The sequence below is a fragment of the Scyliorhinus torazame genome, chromosome 21, assembly GCF_047496885.1.
Source record: "Scyliorhinus torazame isolate Kashiwa2021f chromosome 21, sScyTor2.1, whole genome shotgun sequence".
NCBI classification, from domain to species: Eukaryota; Metazoa; Chordata; class Chondrichthyes; order Carcharhiniformes; family Scyliorhinidae; genus Scyliorhinus; species Scyliorhinus torazame.
This window is the reverse complement of record NC_092727.1, coordinates 46,648,048-46,671,272: the sequence shown is the minus strand read 5'-3', so window position 1 is coordinate 46,671,272 and position 23,225 is coordinate 46,648,048. Positions and strand designations below refer to the sequence as shown.

The 23,225-nt window shown below is 45.6% G+C and overlaps 1 protein-coding gene across 5 annotated transcripts in view; it reads left to right on the top strand.

Moving 5' to 3' along the window:
- ccdc15 (coiled-coil domain containing 15) overlaps positions 1-23,225 on the top strand; it is a 72,715-nt gene that overhangs the window by 18,930 nt on the left and 30,560 nt on the right. For 2 of the 5 annotated variants that reach the window (XM_072486755.1, XM_072486753.1), the window contains exons 2-5: positions 4,358-4,507; positions 11,373-11,457; positions 13,426-13,542; positions 21,551-21,700. In XM_072486755.1, the coding sequence (XP_072342856.1) occupies positions 4,461-4,507; positions 11,373-11,457; positions 13,426-13,542; positions 21,551-21,700 (399 nt within the window). In that variant the 5' untranslated portion in view covers positions 4,358-4,460. Of the gene's footprint in view, positions 1-1,158; positions 1,470-4,357; positions 4,508-11,259; positions 11,458-13,425; positions 13,543-21,550; positions 21,701-23,225 lie in introns of all 5 variants that reach the window. The other 3 variants (XM_072486752.1, XM_072486751.1, XM_072486754.1) reach the window with 2 other exon arrangements.

The following is a 23,225-nucleotide window of genomic DNA, read 5'->3' as shown; positions in this document are numbered from 1 at the left end:
GCTTGGCGCCATGGGCGGGGGCTACCAGGCTAGCTGGGCAGGCTAGCTCACGGAAGTGCAGGTGGTGAGTTTGTTGATGGGGGTTGGGACTGTTATTTTGTTTATGGGGGAGAGAGGGGCAGACGTCTGCTGACAGGGGAGGGACTGACGAAAGGTGACCGGGAGATGGTCGAGACGGTGGGTGCCTGAGAGTGGGCCTGAAGAGGTGCGGGACACGAGCTGGGGGCTGGCCTAGGAAGGGTGGAGGTGTGGGCTTAGGTAGGGTGTACTTTCCAAGGGCCGGTGCAGACCCAATGAGCCGAGGGGCCTCCTCTTAGGTGATGTTAGGTGAATTGGACATTCTGAATTCCCACTCTGTGTACCCGAACAGGCGCCGGAATGTGGCGACTAGGGGCTTATCACAGTAACTTCAATGCAGTGTTAATGTAAGCCTACTTGTGACAATAAAGATTATTCTTATTGTTATTCTGCACTGTAAGTTCTATGGGTGAGGGAGGGTTGAGGGAGTTGAAGGGAGAGGGGTTTGGAGGGAGAGTTGGAGATTGCATGGAGAGCTGGCGGGGGGCTGGCTGCTGGCATGGGGGTGGAAAGGTCTTGGGGTAGGGGGGCAGAGCTTTGGTATCTACTCACTCGTGCTGCCTGGTGCAGGTCGTCGACCTTTTTCCGGCACAGGAGAACAGTCCTCCTGGTCTCACTCCCGGAGCTCACAGCTGCTGCCAGATAGTCCCAGGCAGCACTGGCTGCCCTGTGGCTGACCCTCCGGGACAGGACATCTCTCTCGGCCTCCACTGCGTATAGGAGCCTCCCCAGACCTGCATCCCCGAATCTTGGGTCCGGTCTCCTGGGCGCCATTGTTGCGAGCTGGCTGAATAAGTGCTGCTTGACTTTGTTAGCAGGGGACTGGCGAGCGCAGTGCCGGTGAATTGGCTGGCGAGCCTTCATTTGCAGTGAGAATCCCGTGGGGCCTCGTTAAGTGGACCAATTAATGTTGAATAGCGTTTTCAGCCTCGCCGGGCCGAGCGGCGGGAAGCTTGCGGCAGTTCCCGATTGCTACCACACTTAGAAATCTTTCCGGAGAATCGCACTCGGGAGAGTCTCAACTTTAAATAGCATGTTTTCAACTTGTATGTTAATGCAGCTTTTATTGTATGTTTTCAGCAACTCAAATAAGGGTGTCCAATCTGCATATCAAATCTGAGAACAAGCTGTTCAACTTGGCAAGACTGTGAACAGAGATACACCAGCCTGCAAGGATCCCCAGCCTGTTTGAGTCAGTGGTAATTCCATTGGCTGTGTCACGTGCACCTAATGCTGACAGCTGCATTTTCAAAGACATGCTCCATGGTGAGCTTGCTATCAGCACAAGACCAACAAGTTGCCCGTGTCTGTGATTGCCTCAAGTGAGACCTCAAGTTGACTGGGATTGGAGTTGATGGATGGGAAATCATTGCTGCTGACTGGAGTGCCAGGTAATTAGGAGGGGCCTGGAATAGGCAGATGCCTGAAATGACCAGATGGCAGAAAAGAAAACCCAGTGGAAGGAACAAAAATCAGCTGATCTTGGGCCAATGCTAGTCACGTAATAATAATCTTTATTGTCACAACTCGGCTTACATTAACACTGCAATGAAGTTACTGTGAAAAGCCCCTAATCGCCACGTGACGGTGCCTGTTCGGATACACGGAGGGAGAATTCAGAATGTCCAATTCACCCAACAGCATGTCTTTCGGGACTTGTGGGAGGAAACCGGAGCATCCGGAGGAAACCCACGTGGACACGGGGAGAGCATGCAGACTGTGCACAGACAGTGACCCAAGCCGGGATTCGAACCTGGGACCCTGGCGCTGTGAAGCCGTAGTGCTAACCACTATGCTACCTTGCTGCCCATGTGCCAGTTTTTGAAGGACAGTCACACAAGAGTCCGCTTCTACAGCCACAACGGGTGATGTTTAGTCTGGAGTGACCCTGATTGCAGCCCATCATCTCCCAAGATGGACTGGTGCCTGCTATTAATAATATTCTTACTCAACCCGCTGTCTGTGACATGACCTTAGTAATGGTGCTCTATAGTTAGGTAAGCTTATTTTGACTGTTTGCCAAATCTAACTTAATCCAAATACCATTTAGTGTCAATCTATGCAGTCTGGAGCTATTCAACTATGAGGCTTCACACTGAAGTCAGATGTTGGGCAGGATTCTCCGTTGCTACTCCACCTCGCTACCACTGACTGCGAGGATGGAGAATTTGACGCTCAGCGGGAATGGAGAATCAAAGTCCATGGGCGGGATTTTCCACTCCCACGCCGAAGTGGCCGCGCCGTCATGAACGCCGTCGAGGTTCACAACGGCGCGGAACGGCCCCGGTCCCGACCGATTCAGGCCCTGACAATGGGCCAGTATCGGGGCCGCGTCATCCACCCGCGCCAGGCCTTGTCGCCCGCGTAAAAGCGGCGCCGCATAGATGACGCGGCCGGCGCCGCATAACGGACGTCATCCACGCATGCGTGGTTGCCGTCCAGTCCAAATCCGCCCCGCAAGAAGATGGGGGACAGATCTTGCGGGGGCCGCGGAAGGAAGGAGGTCCTCCTTCAGAGATGACGGCCCGACGATCGGTGGGCACAGATCGCGGGCCACCCCACATTCAAGGTGAAGCCTGGTGCAGGATCCCCCCTCGCCTCCCCACAGGCGCCCCCCCCCCCCACCCCCCAGCGTTCACGCACCGCCCACGACTGCAGCGACCAGGTGTGGACGGCGCTGGGAGGAACCCGCCGTTTTGGCCTGGCCGCTCGTCCCATCCGGGCCTCAGAATAGCGGGGGTGCCGGAGAATCGCCATTTTGGGTGTCTCCGGCGATTCTCCGGCCTGCGGCCCGCGAAACTCGACCGGGCCGTTCCCGCCGCTTGGGAGAATCGCGGGAGGGCGTCGGACCGGCGTCCCCGGAAATTTTGGCGGCCCAGGCGATTCTCCCAACCAGCGTGGGAGTGGAGAATCGCGCCCCATGTTTTTGCTTACTGTGTTTCTTGGCAATCACTGTAAAAGGTAACAATGAGAATTGGGCCCTGGATGATTTTCCCTTCTCTCCACTAGTCTAGTTTGAGCCCAATTGTAGCAATTCTACTGTTAAGATCAGCTAATAGTTCAGATTACAGATCAAGCCTAACATGAAACTGGTCCAAGCAGCTAGTTTCACATTACCAGGCAATCTTAGGATCAAAGATTTTAAATCATTCATGCCAGTATTTGCTATATTTTTGTGGTCCAGTTTCAGCATTCCTAGAGTGAGAGCGTACCAGAGAAATTACACTCTTTTACCTGTGTTTTGAAGTGATTAATTTGTAGAATTGATCTGAGAAAATGGTTTAATGCTGAATATTCAATAGTAAAATTTTGTGTACTTGAAATGTTAATAACTTGGATAAATTGGCAACGCCATTTGTATTCAGCTATATCTTGGAAAAATGCTCCATGTACTTCCTTCAAAAGGTAAAACATCAACTGTGTAGAAATGTAATTATCTTAAAAATGAGAATTACGATGACCCAGATATCTGAGTACATATAATTCCGAAGCTTCTGTTCTGTGTAGAACTAGGGCAATAATAGCCTTGGGAAATGGAATGATTGTCTCTGTCAATTCCTTAGTTGCCATGCTGTTCCTATTTGTTGGCATAATAGATTCTGGACTGCTTAATGTACTATTTTGTTTTGAAGAAATCTCAGTAATTCTGATTTTAAATAGCTCAACAATTCTGAAGGCATAATTCAATTTTATTGTATGTGCAGAACTGCTGTGTTTTCAGCATGCACTTGAGGAACCTTGCTCAAAAGCCTCCAAATACAAGTTTTTTTTTTCATGTGTATAATCCTAGTTTCAACCAGTTTTTGAATCCTAGCTATTCGATATCTCTCATTTAAGTTTATAGCTATAAATTTATATTTGCAGTTCTTGAAATTGAGCACAGAAATCATTGATATTTTTCGTATATTATTTCGAGAGAAGCCTCTCAGAGTTTTGGAAAATTAGATTCAGCAAAAAATGCTGCCTCGACTGTTCAATTCAACAATTTTTCACCAAAGTATAGCTGTGAGGTGACCACCTTCTGTGTGCTTTTTTTAAAGAGAAGCCTTTTTATGAAAGTTCCCATATCACTTACTCTGTTACACCACCACAAGATGTATCATCACCATAGTCTCTCTTTTTCTTTTAAATGTTTAAAATGTTGCTACTAGCTATTGAAAGGGCTTTACTTTATACTTGCAATAACAGCTGTGTAATGATAACACCTGCATTGTAATAATACTTTTTAGCTGCTCTGAATCATGTAGTATTCTGTTAAAGATGGTTTCTTTACCCTTAGATTTCAGCTGTTGAAGTTGATGAGCAATTAAAGGAAATCCATAAAGCGAAACAGGAGAATTTGAAGCGTTTTCAAGATGAGGTGAAGCACCGTGTGAGCAAGTATGCCCAAATTCGCAAACAGCAGCAACAACAGCGATCTTATGAAGCAGTAAGAAACTTTTAAACAACATATTAATTTCCTCTTCATCTTATTAAGCTAGGAATACAAGAATGTGCCTTTTAATACTCTGTATTTTAGTTTGTAGTGGGTTGAACACAATAGCTGCCTAGATTTGATGCCATTTTTAAACTTGTACAATTTCTCTCATCAGTCATTGAAGATATAATTTGAAGTGGGCAGCACGGTGGCGCAGTGGGTAGCACTGCTTCCTCACAGCGCCGAGGTCCCAGGTTCTATCCCGGCTCTGGGTCACTGTCCATGTGGAGTTTGCACATTCTTCCCTTGTTTGCGTGGGTTTCGCCCCCACAACCCAAAGATTTGCAGGGTAGGTGGATTGGCTACGCTAAATTGCCCCTTAATTGGAAAGAATGAATTGGGTACTGTAAATTTTCTTTTAAAAAGAAGATATAATTTGAATGTTTATTTTGCATGAATTTTCCTGTGGCTCTTAACAGTATGGTTCCCTCTTACAAGAGCAGTTTATTGGCATGTTTCATATTGCTGAGCTACTGGAACATTGCTTTGAGAACAAAATGATGAGTGTGAACAAAATGATGAGTATATTATGTAAATCCTGTATCTTACTGTAATCACATTGATTTAGATTTATTGTCACATGTACTGAGGTACAGTGAAAGGTATTGTTCTGCATACAGCCCAGGCAGATCGTTCTATACATGAAAAACATAGGACATACGACAAATACACAATATAAATACATAGACATCGGGTGAAGCATACGGTGTATAGTGCCACAACAGTAGAGAAGATGAGTAGAGAGATCAGTTCAGTCCGGAAGTCGGTCATTCAGGAGTCTGGTAATAGTGGGGAAGAAGCTGTTTTTGAATCTGTTAGGGAGGTATAGACAAGAGTCAATGGATGGGAGGCGGATTTATGTAATGGACTGGGCTGTGTTCATGACACTCTGTAGTTTCTTACGGTCTTGGGCCGAGTAGTTGCCATACCAGGCTGCGATGCAGACAGATAGGTTGCTTTCTCTGGTGCACCTGTAAAAATTGGTAAGAGTCCATGTGAACATGCTGAATTTCCTTAGGTTCCTGAGGAAGTGTAGGCACTGGTGTGCTTTCTTGGTCATAGCATCGACGTGGGTGGACCAGGACAGATTGTTGGTGATGTGTACACCTAAGAATTTGAAGCTGTCAGTCATCTCCATCTCAGCATCTTTGATGCTGACAGGGGTGTGTGCAACATTCCGCTTCCTGAAGTTGATGACCAGCTCCTTAGTCAGGCTGACATTGGATATTCTAAATTCTCCCTCTGTGTTCCCGAACAGGCCCCGGAGTGTGACGACTGGGGGCTTTTCACAGTAACTTCATTGCAGTGTTAATGTAAGCCTACTTGTGACAATAAAGATTATTCTTATTATTATTGAGGGAGAGATTGTTGTTGTTGCATCATGCCACTAGGTTCTCTATCTCCTTCCTGTACTCTGACTTATTGTTGTTCGCTACAGTCATGTCATCAGCAAACTTGTAGATTGAATTGAGACGATCGTGTGTAGAAGTAATATAGTGGGCCTAAGTACGCAGCCTTGCGGGGTCCTGGTATTGAGAACTATCGTGGAGGAGGTGTTGTTGCTTACCCTTACTGATTGTGGTCTATGGGTCAGGAAATCAAGGATCCAGTTGCAGAGCGAGGAAACAAGTCCTATGTTTTGGAGTTTGGTTATGAGCTTGGCTGGCATTATGGTGTTAAAAGCGGCGCTGTAGTCAATGAATAGAAGTCTGGCGGAGGAGTCCTTGATTTTGAGATGCTCCAGGGATGCGAGTAGGGCCAGAGAGATAGCGTCTGCTGTGGACCGGTTGTGGCGGTATGCGAATTGCAGTGGATCAAGGTATTCTGGGAGTATGGATTTTTAAAAAAAATAATTTTTACATTTGTTTTTATTCAAAATTTTTCAATAATTTTTACAAACCACTACAAAAAGAAAAACAACGAAAAGAAAACATAGCAATACAACAGAAAACGACTTAACCATTTAACAATTTAACAAAACAAGGTGGAGTACCTGCCCTTTACAAACAAAATCCATCCACCACCCAAACTATCCCCCACCTCCCCCCAGTTTGCTGCTGTTGCTGACCTCCACCTAACGTTCTGCGAGAAAGTCAAGGAACGGTTGCCACCGCCTGGAGAACCCTTGCAAGGACTCTCGCAAGGCAAACTTTATCCTCTCCAACCTAAGAAATCCCACCATGTCACTGACCAAAGCCTCTACGCTTGGGGGTTTCGCGTCCTTCCACATTAACAAGAGCCTTCTCCGGGCTACCAAGGAGCAAAGGCCAGAACTCCGGCCTCTTTTGACTCCTGCACTCCCGGATCGTCTGATACCCCAAATATCGCTATCCCCCAGCTCGGTTTTACCCGAGTATCCAAGACCTTGGACATAGCCTTTGCAAAGCCTTTCCAAAATCCTGTAAGTGCCGGGCATGCCCAGAACATATGGACATGATTTGCTGGGCTCCCTGAGCACCTCACACACCTGTCCTCCACCCCAAAGAACTTACTCGTTCTCGCCATGTCATATGCGCCCGGTGCACCACCTTAAACTGAATCAGGCTAAGCCTGGCGCAAGATGAGGAGGAATTGACCCTGCCCAGGGCGTCAGCCCACAGGCCCTCATCCAGCTCCTCACCCAGATCCTCCTCCCACTTGCCCTTCAGCTCTTCCACCGTAGGCCTCCTCCGCCTCATGCAGCTCCTGATATATTTCCGATATCTTGCCATCCCCTACCCACACGCCCGAGACCACCCTGTCCTGTATCCTCTGGGAAGGCAGCAGCGGGAATTCTTCCACCTGCTTTTTCATGAACGCACGAACCTGCATGTACCTAAAGGTATTCCCCGGGGGTAGCCCAAATTTCTCCTCCAGTGCCCTCAGACTAGCAAAAGTCCCATCAATGAACAGGTCCCCCATCCTTTTGATACCCACGCTGGATATTCTAGAACGAACCTGTGATGGTTCCGTATCAAGGCCCAGACTGAAGCTCTTGGCCCACCCCTGTGCCGTCTCCACTGCCCCCAGACCCTCAATGTCGCTGCCACCACTGGGCTCGTGGTATATCGCGTTGGCGGAAGCGGCAACGGTGCCGTTATCAGTGCCCCCAAGCTAGTATCTTTACAAAATGCCACTTCCAACCGTTTCCACGCCTCCCCCTCTCCCTCCATTACCCATTTCCGAATCATGGATATATTCGCTGCCCAGTAATAGCTCCAAAAGTTCAGTTGAGGATAAGCGAGATCAGAGCCTGCGACATGGTCGGGGGAAGGGTTCCCTTTTCCTTGGCCTCATTGAAAGTCCTCAACAACAGCAGACCCAGCAGCTCTGAGAATTTCCTATAAAACTCTGCGGGATACCCATCCGGTCCCGGGGCCTTGCCCGCCTGCATACCCCCTAACCCCTTAACCAGTTCCTCCATCTCAATCGGGGCCCCCAATCTCTCTACTCGCCCCTCTTCCACCTGTGGAAACCTCAGTTGGTCCAGGAACGGCCTCATTTCCCCCCCCCCCCGTTAATCCTTGCCGAGCTCAGCACCGTGTTACCCCCCCCCCCCCCCCCCCATATCTCTAATTCCCCCAAACTCCCTGGCTGCCTCTCTCTTCTGCAGATGATGCGCCAACATCCTACTTGCCTTCTCCCCATACTCGTACACTGCTCCCTGTACCTTCCTCAACTGAGCCTCAGCCTTCCCCCTGGTAAGCAAGTCAAACTCCGCCTGCAGGCTCCGACGCTCCTTCAACAACTCCTCGGCGGATTCTGCATACCTCCTGTCCACCCTAAGTATCTCCCTCTCCATTCTATCCCTCGTCTCTCTGTGGGCCCCGACTGAAATTAGCTCCCCTACAACTGCCTTCAGCGCCTCCCAGACCACACTCACCGAAACCTCCCCATTATCATTGGTCTCCACATAGCTTTGGATACACCTCCGAACCTGCCCACAGACCTCCTCTTCCGTCAGTAGTCCCAAGTCCATTCTCCACAGAGGCCGTTGGCCTCTCTCCTCCCCCAGCCCCAACTTCACCCAGAGTGGGGCATGGTCTGAGATCGCAATGGCCGAATACTCCACCCCCTCCACTCGGGATTAGCGCCCTACCTACCACGAAAAAGTCAATCCGCGAGTACACCTTGTGCACAAGGGAGAAGAAGGAAAACTCCTTCGCCCTTGGCCTGGCAAATCTCCACGGATCCACTCCCCCCATCTGGTCCATGAACCCCCTCAGGACCTTGGCCGCTGCCGGCCTCTTACCCGATCTCGACCTAGACCGATCCAGTGCCGTGTTAAATTCCCCCCCCCCCCCCCCCCCCCCATTACCAAACTGCATGACTCCAGATCCGGAATCCTACTCAACATCCACTTCATGAATCCTGCATCGTCCCAGTTCGGAGCATACACATTCACTAGCACCACCCGGGCCCCCTGCAACCTGCCACTCACCATAACATATCGACCCCCTTTATCCGCCACAATACCCGTCGCCTCAAATGCCACCCGCTTGCTCACCAAAATTGCGACCCCCCCCCCCCTGTTCTTCGCATCCAACCCCGAGTGGAAACACCTGCCCCACCCATCCTTTCCTCAGCCTGGTTTGATCCGCGATCTTCAGGTGCGTTTCCTGTAGCATGGCTACGTCTGCCTTTAGCCCCTTTAAGTGTGAAAACACACGGGCCCATTCAGGCCTCTCAAGTTCCACGTGATCAGCCTGGTCGGGGGGCTACCCCCCCCACCCCCCCCCCCACCCCCGCCGACTAGCAATCTCCTTTTTTAGGCCAGCCACGTGCCCGCGCCTCCCGCACTCTCCAGTCCCCCAGGCGGAGGCTCCCCGTCCCGACTCTCCCCTCTAACATCGATTCCCCCTCAGTCAGCACAGCAGCATCCCAGCCCCCCCCCCTTAACCCCCCCCAGTCAAGCATCCGCTTAACCCCCCCTATTGCACTCCTGTAAGTCAGCTGACTCATGCTGACCCTGGCCGCTCCCGCCTCCACCTCCAATCCCCCTGTGGGTTCCCCTTACAAATCTCCAAACCCCCGCCCCCCCCCCACCTAAGTGGGGTAGAGAGAGTTTTTCTCCCCCCCCCCCCCCCACTTACACCCCGTGTGAACAGAGAAAGACAAACAAAACAAAGTACCGTACACTCAAACCCCCAGCTTCAGGTGCCACCCCCACCATTTTGCGGGTAAACCGCGCTCCGTGTCTGGGCCTATCCCACCTCCTGTGACGCAGCTCTTCCCAACTGCGACCTCGCCCAAAAGCCTCAAGGGCCCAGGGCAAAGGGGCCCCGAAAACACAGGGAAAACCCCAACATATCACCACCCCCTCTCCCCTACCAACAATCCCACAACATACCGCAGTCCATTAACTCGAGTCCAGCTTTTCATTCTTGATAAAAGTCCACGCCTCATCCGGCATGTCGAAATAGTGGTGCCAGTTCTGATATGTAACCCACAGCCTCGCCGGTTGTCACAGCCCGAACTTCACCCCCTTACCGCGGAGAACCGCCTTGGCCCGGTTGAATCCCGCACGCCTCTTGGCCAGCTCTGCACTCCAGTCCTGATAAATATGGATTTTGGTGTTCTCCCACCTGCTGCTCCGCTCCTTCGCCCATCGCAGGACACATTCCTTGTTGGTGATGCGGTGGAACCTTACCACCATAGCTCTCGGCGGCTCGTTCGTCCTCGGCCTCCTTGCCAGGACTCTGTGCGCCCCATCCAGCTCCAGGGGCTGCAGGAAAGCCCCCGCGCCCATCAGCGTACCCAGCATCGTGGTCACATACGCCCCAGCATCCGACCTCTCCACGCCTTCAGGGAGACCCAGAATCCGAAGGTTCTGCCTCCTTGACCTATTCTCCAGCTTCTCCTGCCATTTTTTGTGCAACGCCTCGTGCGCCTCAACTCTACCGACAGGCCCAGAATCTCGTCCTCATTATCAGAGGCCTTCTGCTGCACCTCCTTGATCGCCGTCCCCTGCATCTTCTGGGTCTCCACCAACCTTTCAATCGCGCTTTCATAGGGGCCAGCATCTCCGCCTTTAAATCCGCAAAGCAGTTTCTTAAAAACTCCTGCTGCTCCCGTGACCACTGGGCCCACGCTGCCTGATCCCCGCCAGCCGCCACCTTGCTTTTTCGCGCCTGTTCTCTCTTTTCCAAAGCCGCTTTTTTGACCGCCCCACTCCTGGTCTACTCCATACAGCGCTGGGGGACCCTCACTGTTTCCTTCCCACACCGGGAATCGTCGTCAAAGTGCCGCTGGAGCTCATTAAAAGGGCCCAAAAGTCCGTTATCGGCGGGAGCTGCCGACCGTGCGACCTACCTAGGCATAGCCGCAACCGGAAGCCGGGAGTATGGAGTTGATGTGTCTCATGACCAACCTCTCAAAGCACTTCATAATGATAGATGTCAAGGCCACCAGACGGTAGTTGTTGAGGCACGTTGCCTGGTTCTTCAGGATAGTAAGATATCCAGGTCTCGTGATGCTTTTCTGCAGATGTCCAATTAGTTGGGATTTCCTTATTATGTGGTGTCAGGCAAGATTGCAACAATGCTTCATGTATTGCATGTAAAGTACTGTGCTGTTCTATGAGGATAGGATTGTTAATTTGATCAAAAGTCAAAGAAAATAGCAAATGTAAGATTGTAACCTGTTCTGCAACCTTCATTAAACAGTAAACTGTACAGGCAGAAAAGTCTACATGTACCACTTCATCTACTTTATTTATCTCATAGGTTGAAAGGGATGATCGTGTGATAAAGCAATCTTCTGCATCAGCAGAGCATCTCACTCCAAATAAAAACACTTGCATTTTTCGTGGTAGTAATGCAGAGTTTGCTATTTTTAGCCCAAGCTCAAGGTGGGTGCATGCCCAGGGGCTCGGCAGTGACAAGGAGGAAGAAGAAGATATATTCAGTGATCAAGCTCGGAAGGTGAACATATCTCAGATGCTTTAACTGTAGTTGTTACTTCCTCAAAGGTGTTTCATCTTTGGGTCAAAGCAATAATATGGGACTAGTACTTCGTGACAAAAAGGACAATTGCATGTCATGAAATCCTACCATGTCACAGTGGAATTTTAATTTCCGAACAGTGCAGTGAATATGCAGCTTTCCATGACCCGCAATAAAATTCCATTACTTCTATGAGTACAAAATACAAAAAAAATAATTGAAAAAATTGCACAATATTTTTGTTCAATAATCCTGACTGGGAGCTGACTCAATGTAGATGCTCCACAGAAATAGTCTGTCATGTATCTGCAATAATATCCAAGTATGGCTAATTTATGCACGATTTGGTTCCTTAAAAAAAGACTTGCGGGTGTTTTGTTCCAATATGAAAGATTTACTGAGAAGTTACAATATAAATAGTATCATAAAGATCATAAAGTATTAGAGTGAAATTCTATGATACTAAAAACGTTGCGGAGATCCAACCTGGTAAAATTTAACACTGATGAAGTTCCATGGCAATTACCCTTGAAGTGACAATTGAACTACCCAGTCTTGTTTCAAAAACATTGTCAGTCAAAAGTTGACTTAATCACCGATCTCTTCCTCCAGGACCTTGAATACTGCCTCCGTTTTGGACAAGCATATCGGCTATTAATTCTGTCACATTCCAAAAGAAGGCAAATGTAGACAACTGATGGTGTCTTATGATAGAAGCTGATACAAGGTGTTTCCTTACTTGAGTACATCAAGGAGGTTCTATTGTAACAAGATTTAAGTAGTCTAAATTAAGGTTGACCACGTTCAGTTGAAAACCGATAATCTGCTTTAGTCTCAATTAAAGAGGGTGTCTCAACTTTTCTGAAATGCATTTCACAACCAGCAGTTACAAGGCAGTTATATAATAAAAGTATGTTTTATGAGTGTGAGGGGAAATTTGTTTGATCTCTTCAAAAGTGTGCAATAATTTGTCCCATTTTGTTATTTAAATCAATAAATGCTGAACGTCTGAACGGATTTTCCCCCTGGTACACTCTGAAAGCAGTGCTCAGTTCCCTTGTAGAAACACTAGCTAAAACTCATTCTAATAATTAAATGTTCAATTTTGCTGAATAATGCATGAGATCTTATTCTGTTAACTATTTGTCCATTTGCAGCAACAGTAGCAGGTAGTATTTTTGTAAAACAAGAACTGTGGCAAGAGCAACATAAAATCTTACCTTCAGCAGTGTAACAATAATGGAATTCTGAATGATTCTAGGATAACTTTCACTTGTGATCAGTTTCCTTTGTTCAATGATTTAGCCACTGAATCTTAGATTTAGAATACATGTGTTTGCCTAATACATTTGTGGAAATTACTCGAACTCAGAAAATCCATGACTAATTTGATTTATGTTGTAATAAATGTCAGTGACAGACTTATAGTACTGTTGCAAAATGAAACACTGTGTTCATAGTTATATTGAAATGTTATATTGAAATGTATATTAATTTAGATTGCACACCACACTCTCTCTACCTTACAGTTTTTTTTTGAAACAACTATGTTAGTCCTTTTCAAAAGTGTTTAGTTTCACTCACCAAATGAAAACACACAGGTAACTTTCTCCTTCTTGGGTATTGCCAGTTTATCTGTGACAAGTAATTGTACAAGAGGGGATTGGTTATTTTTTGTGTCAATTTTTGGAGAGCCATGTGCATTTCAGTGCATCCCTTGATGGATCACCTGACATTGTAAATGGCCTCTGCAGTGATGTACAGGCGCAAACCTGCTGTTTACCCAGATACACTTTCTCTTATTCCAATATGTTTCGTGTTTGTTTCTAACTACAATTAAAGGTAATTTTGCATCATCTAAATTATAGTGATACATTTTATATTTATGCATGCTTCAGTGCAGAAACTATTCTTTTGAAACTAATACTAACAAATGATTTGTTTTAGCTCAGTAAAGTTACAAAACAGGCTCGGCATAGGCTTGCATCGTGTCAAACAGTACCAGAGGTGGACTTGTGCTCAGTACTTCCAGGCGGAATCTGGAAGGTATCTCCGACAAGAGATGTAAGTTATGTTGCAATTAGTAATTTGACTGGCTTTAAAGCATGAGAAATCAAGTCCACTGTCTGTTATGGGCCAGGGTTTAGAAAACTCCAAAGTATATCATGGAATTCACCTGACCTATGTCCTTTAATAGATTTTGGTTATGGAGAGCACAAGGGTCCACTCTCCAGGTGTTATGCAACAGAGACCTTAAGTATTTTTAAAACAGAACAATGTTTATTCTATGAACCCAGTTAACAGTTTATAAACACACAGGAAACATCTTGTCAACTACCAACACACGTAACCCCACAGATACAATACTCTATAGGTAACCCTTGATACCTTTCCTAGCAAAATCCATAAGTTAAACCCTTTTTACAAAGGCAGCAGGTTTAAAATCTCTACAGAAACAGGTATTACTTTGAAATCATCAAGTGAGCTGAAGACATTCTTTAGCTTGTAGAGAGAGAGATCATTACACATCTGCTTGCTTTGAATACAGCTGTCCAACTCTGAAAACAAAACCAAAAACAGAGTCACAAAGCAGCTTTACAGCTCAAAACGAAAGTAAAAGACAGACAGACAGCCGAGCTCCACCCACATACTGACATCACTGCAGCTATTTGATGAACACCCATCTCGTAAAGGTACATCCACCTGACACCACCCCACCCCCCCCCCCAATAAAAAAGAATAAACCATCAACTTCAAGATGGCTTCATTTTTCACCTTTTCACTTTCCTTTAAGAAATGCTGACAGTAAAATACTTTTTGTTTCACAAAACAAAACACGCAAACAGGTATAATAACATAGTCCAATTTAGTAGTTCTTCCTCCACCGAACCTGCTTCTCTTCATCACCTTCGTGACAAAGCATCGGCTATCACGTTATCTCGCCCTGCCACATGTATTATTTTTAAATGAAATGGCTGTAACAAACTCCATCAAAACAGTCTGGCATTGTTATTCCGGAATCGCTCCAAAAATGTCAATTGATTATGACCAGTATATATAATTGTGTCAGACGGATTGCTGGTCACAAATGTGAAAATGTTGCAAAGCCAGCACCAAGCTCAAAGTCTCCTTCTCAATCGTTGAATACTTCTTCTGGTGCGTATTTAATTTCTTTAAAATATAAACAATAGGCCCCTCTAGTCCTTTGTCGTCTTGTAGAAGCTCCGCACCTACGCCCACATCACTCGCATCAACAGCCACTTTGAATGGTTTTGTATCATTTGGGATGGCTAACACGGGAGCAGTGGTTAACACAGCCTTCAGGCCGTCAAAGGCCGGTTGACACTCCGCTGTCCACTGAAATTTGCTACGCTTCTTTAGCAAGTCCGTCAGTGGAGCAACCACACTGCTAAAGCTTGGCACAAATTTCCGGTAAAATCCACTCATGCCAAGAAATCGCTTTATTTCTCCTAGTGTCTAGGGTATAGGAAACTCCCCAATAACGTTTGTTTTCACATCCCGTGGGGTCATTCGACCCTGTCCGATTGTATGGCCAAGGAAAATGACTTGGGATTTTCCAAATTCACTTTAGACTAGGTTTACTACCAAACCCGCCTTCTGAAGCCGATCGAATAACTCCATCAAATGCTTCAAATGTTCTTTCCATATCTGGCTCAAAATTACCAGATCGTCAATGTATACCGCACAATTGGTTAATCCTGAAACAACTTTGTTAGTTAACCATTGAAATGTGGCTGGGGCGTTTTTCATGCCAAATGGCATAACTTTGAATTTGTATATACCATCTGGAGTCACAAAAGCTGAAATCTTCTTCACTCTTTTGGATAAAGGTACCTGCCAGTAACCTTTAAGTAAATCCAGTTTGGAAATAAAAGCCGATTGTCCCACCTTCTCAATGCAATCCTCCAAGCGTGGGATAGGATAAGAGTCTGTTCTTGTAACTGCATTAACCTTTCTGTAGTCCACACACAATCGTTGGGTACCGTCTGGTTTTGACGGTATGGGAGAGCTCCATTGATCACTATGGGAGAGCTCCATTGGCTGCAACCCACTTCCATTATGACATTTTTAAGCATACGTTCAATTTCTTTAACCTGTGCCAATTTTAGAAGTTAAGTCCATATGGATGTTGTTTAATTGGAACAGCATTTCCCACATCCACATCATGTAGAGCCATTTTAGTACTTCCCAACTTATCTCCACAAACTTGCCCATGTGATATCAATAACTCTTTCAGGTCAGTTTGTCTTTCCTCTGGAAGGTAACTCAACAATTGATCCCAATTTTTAAGAACATCCTCGTTTTACAATTTAATTTGAGGAATGTCAAATTCAAAATCATCTAGATTTGGTTCTTCACTTTGAGTTAGAATCATTAAAACCCTCCTCCTTTTGCTCTCCCCTTTCAAAGTACCTTATAAGCATATTCACATGACATGTGTGACATGATGGACAACATTTAACGATGTCTTTATGTAGTCCAGGCCAATAAAAATGTTTTTGTATTTTAGCTTGAGTTTTCCTTACTCCCAAATGACCATCCACTAGTACTTCATGTGCTACTTGCAACACCTCCTTTCTATATCCTACCTGCACTACCACTTGATGAACTTCTGCCCACTTTTCATCCGCCTGCATATGTAAAGGTCTCCATTTCCTCATCAAGCCATCATTTTTACAGTAATTTTTTTTTAAAGTTTAGAGTACCCAATTTGTTTTCCAATTAAGGGGCAATTTAGCATGGCCAATCCTGCCCATCTTTGGGTTGTGGGGACAAAACCCACGCAAACACGGGGAGAATGTGCAAACTCCACGTGGCCAGTGAGCCAGAGCCGGGATCGAACCTGGAACCTCAGTGCCGTGAGGCAACAGTGCTACCCACTGCACCACCGTGCTGCCTCTTTTTACGGTAATAACACTCTGGTCTCCACTCAGATTCCTCTTCTGTGCATGTTATCTGATACATCTGTTTTATTTCTCTATCTTTCTGTTGTAATTCTGCCAAATTTCCTGAACTAAAAATATCCGCCTCATCCTTCATCTGCTCTTTCCCAACCATTTGATCAAAAATCATTTCTGATAATTGCACTTCAACTTTATTTTCACTCTTTGATTTCTCCTCTTGTCTTCAACTGTGACTTTGCGACCTTGTTACTACACAATCCCAGGATATTCGTCCTTCAACACTTCAGTTGTCTGATTTTCCACTGGCTTATGAACCACAGTAGTCATCACTCCCACCTGCGATCTAGCTATATCATTACCCAAGATAAACTATTCCTGGACAAGATTGTTTCTCTATTACTCCTCTACCACTTCACCACTCTTCACTGGACTTTCCAACCTTACCTTATATAATGGAACACTACTCTTCTCCCCCTGAATTCCACATATTACCACATTTTCTGGCAATATCCTTCCCAAACCACATAACTCCTCATCTCTACCATCAAAGATTGACTAGCTCCCGTATCTCTTAAAATTGTGACTTCTGCTCCTCTTGGTACACATGAGTAAACTTTACCCACATAAGTTAATTCTTTAAAGAGATCTGGCACCTTCTCATCAATCGCTTCTTGATTGGGCTGTACAATCCTTTGCACCTCCTTCGCTTCACTTGGGATTACCTTTACCACTTTATCAAACTTCTCAGTCTTATCCTGTTTTACCACATCGGCTTTCCCAGTGCTTTTCTTCAACCACCAACACTGTGACATTCCATGGCCTAGGTTATTACAGTGAAAGCATTTGAAACTTTTCATGTCTCTTAAACCCTCCTGGATTTCCTTTTAATCTTAGGTACGCTCTCCTTATTATCTCCCATCAGACCCCTTTACCTTTACCGCTTGGGTATTTCACAGGGGCTTTTCACAGTAGCTTCATTTGAAGCCTACTTGTGACAATAAGCGATTTTCATTTCATTTCTCTTTTCCCAAGTTTCTATCCCTCATAGGCTGAAACTGGTGTCAGAAGTCAAGCTTTGATTTATGAACTAATTCATAATCATCTGCCATTTCTGCTGCTAACCTCGCAGTTTTAATCCTCTGTTCTTCCACATGAGTTCTCACTACATCAGGAATTGAATTTTTAAACTCCTCCAAAAGTATAATTTCTTCATACATTTGGTCTATTTCCAAAGCCATTATCCACCTATCAAAATTACTCTGTTTGATCCTTTCAAACTCAATGTATGTTTGACCAGGTTCTTTCCTTAAATTTCTAAATCTTTGTCTGTAGGCTTCAGGCACTAGTTCATACGCACTTAAGATGGATTTTTTCTCCTCCTCATACGTCCCAGATACCCCCCCCTGATAGTAATGCAAACACTTCACTAGCTCTACCTACCAACTTTGTTTGAATCAGTGATACTGACATGTCCTGTGGCCATTTCATTTGTTTAGCTACCCTCTCAAATGAAATGAAATGAAAAGGCTTCTACCTCCTTCTCATCAAACCTTAGCAATGCATGGACATACTTAAATAGGTTCCACCAAGCCTTTGACTATGACGCTCAGGCTCATTGTCCTCATCGCTATCCCTTTACATCTGCCAATTTTAACTGACTTGTCACGTTTCATGGCCATTTTCCGAAGTTCAAACTCTCTCTTTTTCCCTTTGTCTCTTTCCCTTTCCTCTGTCTCTCTTTCGGTCTCTTTCCTTTTTCCTCTATCTCTTTCTCTCTTTTTCCTTTTCCTCTAGCTCTTTCTCTCTCTTTTTCTTTGTCCCTCATTATGTATTCAAGCTACTTTAATTCTTTCACATGTTCCAGTTGTTTAATCTGTAACTGAATTCTTGCCAGGTCTAATGCGTCAGACTGTATCTCAGGCAATTTTAAATGCTCAGCTACCGCCGTAAGTACCTTGTCTTTTCGTATGCTGTCAGGTAACATTAATTGCAATGTCTTTGCCAAATCTAAAAGCCTTTTTTAAGTCTGTGTTTGTAAGGTACTGCGTGTGACCGTCTCCACCCCAAAAACTTCCGAGTCTCTGAAAGAGCCATTGTTCGCAACACACTCCCCACTTAAACTGGAATACCACACCTGAAAAGCAAACACAAATATGCTCACCCCTCACTGTCTTTAAGTTCATTAAGCCAACCCAATCACGAAAGATAGACTTTTATCCCACAAGCCCCAATTTATTATGGGCCAGGGTTCAGAAAACTCCAAAGTATATCATGGAGTTCACCTGACCCACGACTTTTAATAGATGTTTGTTATGGGGAGCACAAGGGTCCACTCTCCAGGTGTTATGCAACAGAGACCTTAAGTATTTTTAAAACAAAACAATGTTTATTCTATAAACCCAGTTGACATTTTATAAACACACAGGAAACATCTTATCAACTACCAACACACGTAACCCCACAGATACAATGCTCTACAGGTAACCCTTAATACCTTTCCTAGCAACATCCATAAGTTAAACCCTTTTTGCAAAGACAGCAGGTTTAAATTCTCTACAGAAACAGGTATTATTTTGAAATCAAGTGAGCTGAAGACATTCTTTAGCTTGTAGAGAGAGATCATTACACATCTGCTTGCTTTGAATACAGCTCTCCAACTCTGAAAACGAAACCAAAAACAGAGCCACAAAGCAGCTTTGCAGCTCAAAACGAAAGTAATAGACAGACAGCCCAGCTCCTCCCACACACTGACATCCCTGCAGCTATTTGATAAACACCCATTTCTTAAAGGAAATCCACCTGACATGTCTTAGGGCATGCAGATATATTTGTTTTGTGAACTTGATAGCTCTGCATTCTTGCACTCTTACACTATCTTCCCATTTGAGTTTTTTTTTTGCTTCTCTATAAAAATAATCCAGAAAGGCTTATTCAGTTTTTCCAATCTCAAACTGCCAATTCAATAAGTTTTTTTTAGTTATTTATTGTGACCTGCGTCCACAAGGAACTGAAAGTCTATTTCCCTCCTGATCAAGTACACTTAGTCCATGGGGAAACCCCCTCCACAGCGATAGCCATTCCCAGGGCAACACCTTCCACCCGTCACCAGAGCTTAAACTTGTGAGCCCTGACCCCAATTACCTTGATTTTAGACCAGGGTCCATTTCTTCTGGGCTGTGAATAGTATTAACAATGAAGATCTTAAGTGAAATGAGATTAAGAAATTTGTTTTTCACGCTTAGTTTAAAACAATCATATTTCACACGTTCTGACAGTAACATTTCAACCATGGGTTTCTGTGTTCAGAGAAACTAAACAAGTGGTCAAGATCTATAGTGTAAACTTACTTCCCTTTTTAAATTCTACAATGACGTAGACCTATGAAAACCTTTGTCAAACTCGTGCCCATAGGGAATAGTTTGAACACATTTTGTGTTGGAATATCTGCAGTGAACATTTCCATTAAACCAAAGCATTATTTGCATGTTAATTAAAGCTACCTTTACATTTTCATGATATCTAAATATCAAATCAGGGGCTGGTTGATGTTGACCTCGTGTGCTTGAAGCTCCAGAATATACACTGCAATTCTGGTTAATTTCTGAGGGGGAAAGAAACAAGAGTACTTGATCAAAATAACAATTCATTTCAGGACTATGTTGAATACCTGACCACAAATCAAAATGTAAGCAAGAGTTTTACAGGGCCTGAAGGAGCAGGAAAAGAGGGAATGGGGTGGGGGTGCAGTCCTGGAAAATCAGGAGAGAAAGTGTCCATTGCCTGGATGGACGAGGTGTGGGGGGGAAGGGTGTCCCTCCTGATCGGGTATTTTTGGTCCATGGAGGCCTCCCTGCCTCCTCCACAGCAACACCTGCTACTCGTCAGCAGTGCCATTTAAGGCAATACCTGGCTCCAGTTACCTTAGTCTCAGGGTGGAGTATGTTTTTTCTGCGCTGTATCTGTGTGCAGTCCTAACTATGGCCACCGCTACCACTGCTGCTGTTGGGACTGACGGCTCTGTTAAAGGGACAGGAGCCACTACAGCAGTCCATTATCTGCAAAACGGATATAAAATCTAGTCGGGGCTCCGCAGACGCCGAGGCAGGTTTAGCCCTTGCTTTGTGGCCATTATTGGGATCTGCTGCCACCCTGAAAAGATCTCAATCATAGTGGGAGTAAAGATTTCCCTCCTTAATCCTTGAAATTAAAATGGGGAAATAACCAGAGAAATCATTACAAGCAAACGTTTTTGAAGTCAATGTGTTCTACAATTTTGTTCATTTACGCTGGAACAAAGGGCGGCATATACTGACCAACCCACTGTGTGTTCTTCGGCGGCGGAGCCGGCCCACCAGCGGGATTTTCTGGTCCTGCCATTGTCAATGGGATTTCCTGTTGACTGCACCCCTTGTCGCCGGGAAACCTGTGCTCCATCGGCAGGACCAGAATATCCCGTCGGCATGAACAGCTGGTAAATCCCGCACAAAATTTTAAGCCCTTTAATTTTTAATTTTAATGTTATTTTAACTGTCCATTGAAATGAAAATAAAACCAATATTTATTAGTGTTATAGCAAAATCTATCAGTTACCTCCGACTCATAGCTATCATCTGATTGAACTAACTGACGTTTAGATGATGAAACTGCAAGGGTTTAATTGGAAATCAGGAGTTGAAATTCTGGCTGAAATCCAATAGAAAGCTAACAATCGCATCACAATTCATCTTTGCTCTTCTACAACGTACACGCTTGCATGTTGCAACAGGGATCACTGCTTAGGATAACATTTTTTCTTCTGGGGAAATCATAAAAGTATTATGTAATATAGTGCTCTTGATTTATATTATACATGGCACAATTCCTCTTAAGTAAGAATTCCCCACCCTGACTCCAGAGAGATTGAGATCTTTTCCATCAATGCTTACGTAAAATTGTGCAAATGCTGGAAATCTGAAATAAAAATGGAAAATGCTGGAGATACTCAGCAGAACAGGCATCATCTATGGTGAGAGAAACAGATTCTGATGATAAACCGGTGATCTGAAACATCAACACTCATATTATGCTGTTAAAATCCTGAAGGAGTTTCAAAGAAAACATGGTTACCTCCTTGGTTGTACCATTCAGGGCACTTTCTCTTTTTCCAGAACCCAGTCTCTCGAAGAGAGCCACAACAGAACGTCACAGAAGATATCATGCATTTGGAAGGCCAGCACGACTTGTCTGAAGAGTTGCAGGAACAGCCACTGAATGGTGGGAAGTATGTTTCTTTCCAGCCTGAGCTACAACATGGAAAGGTTAGAATTGGATCTCCAGATTAATTGGGTCTCCAGATTATTGTTCTAAATTTGTTGTAGCAAGCAGCAATGCTGAGTATTATAGTCACAGGAGTCCCAAGAAGGTTCAAACTTAAAGGTTTGTTTAGTAAAAGACATGGAAGGCCACAAACTGGCAGGCAGTACATCCAGTCCCAGCTGGGACCGTCTGAAGATGACATTTTGCCATCCTGGCCAGTTTTTGAATCATAGACTCTCTGTAGTGCAGAAGGAGGCTATTCAGCCCATCAAATCTGCACTGACCCTCTGATAGAGTACCCTACCAAGGCCCATTCCTCCACACTATCCCCTTAACCCCACCTAATCTTTGGACACAAAGGGGCAATTTAGCATGGCCAATCTGCCTAACTTGCATGTCTTTGGACTGTGGGAGGAAACCAGAGCCTGGAGGAAACCCACACAGACAAGGGGAGAATATGCAAGCTCCTCACAGTCACCCAAGGTCGGAATCGTACACAGGTCCCTGGAGCTGTGACGCAACAGTGCTTACCACTGTCCCTCCGTGCCGCCCTTTTATTGGTTTGGTCCTGTTTAAGGAGCCCCGCAGGGAGGTCATTCAGGTCATCCCCATGGGGGCCATTATATCGTTCTTCCTCCCCCACCCTGAAGGCCGCAAGTCCCTCTGTCAGAGGGTGGAAAAGGTCTTCTTCATAGCTTCACCTACAGTTGCGCATCTAGTAGCTGCGGGGGACTGGGTCGGGGGAGGTGTAACGTGCTAGGGAGCATCGTTTCCATGCCAATCGCCTGGGGGGTGCTGTCGGCGGCCTCTCCCTGCTTAAACTGGTCCGAGACTATGGACACTTCTGTCTCTGTCTGATTCTGATTCTGAATCTTCCGTCTGGATCACGGGCAGACAAGGTGAGAAGCTGACTCATCTGGCGGGGCCGATCCCGGTACGGGTCTTTTCTTTATGGTAGTCCACGTGCTTTCATACCGTCCATTCCTTGTTTTTTGCTAGAGAAGAGATCGGTCCAGTCTTCTCCACTACAGTCCCTGGTACCCATTGGGCACCATCTCCAAAATGCGGTCATATACCATGTTCCTTGGCTGGAACCCATTGTTCTGCTTTCATTGGCTTTGGCATTGCTTCTGGAAATCCTGGGGTTTTTTTCTCCAACTCCCTGGCAATATTAGGAAATGTCAGGCTCAGGCGGGTCCTCCGTCTTTGGCCCATCAGCAATACCGTCGGCACCAACCCGGCCGTTACATTTGGTTTGGTCCGATAGCTAAACAGGAACAGCATCAATTTTGTCTCCATGGACCCTTCGCTTGTTTCTTTATACCTCTCTTAAAGGTCTGCACTGCCCACTCAGTCAAACCATTTGAAGAGGGGCGGTTCGAATGTGTTTTACAACGTTCAACTTCATGAAGTGTGAGAATTGCTTGCTGGTAAAAGGGGTGCCGTTATCAAAAACGAGTACCTCTGAGATGCCATGGATACTAAACGAATAGTGCAACTTCTCAATGGTAGCTCTCGAAGTAGTGG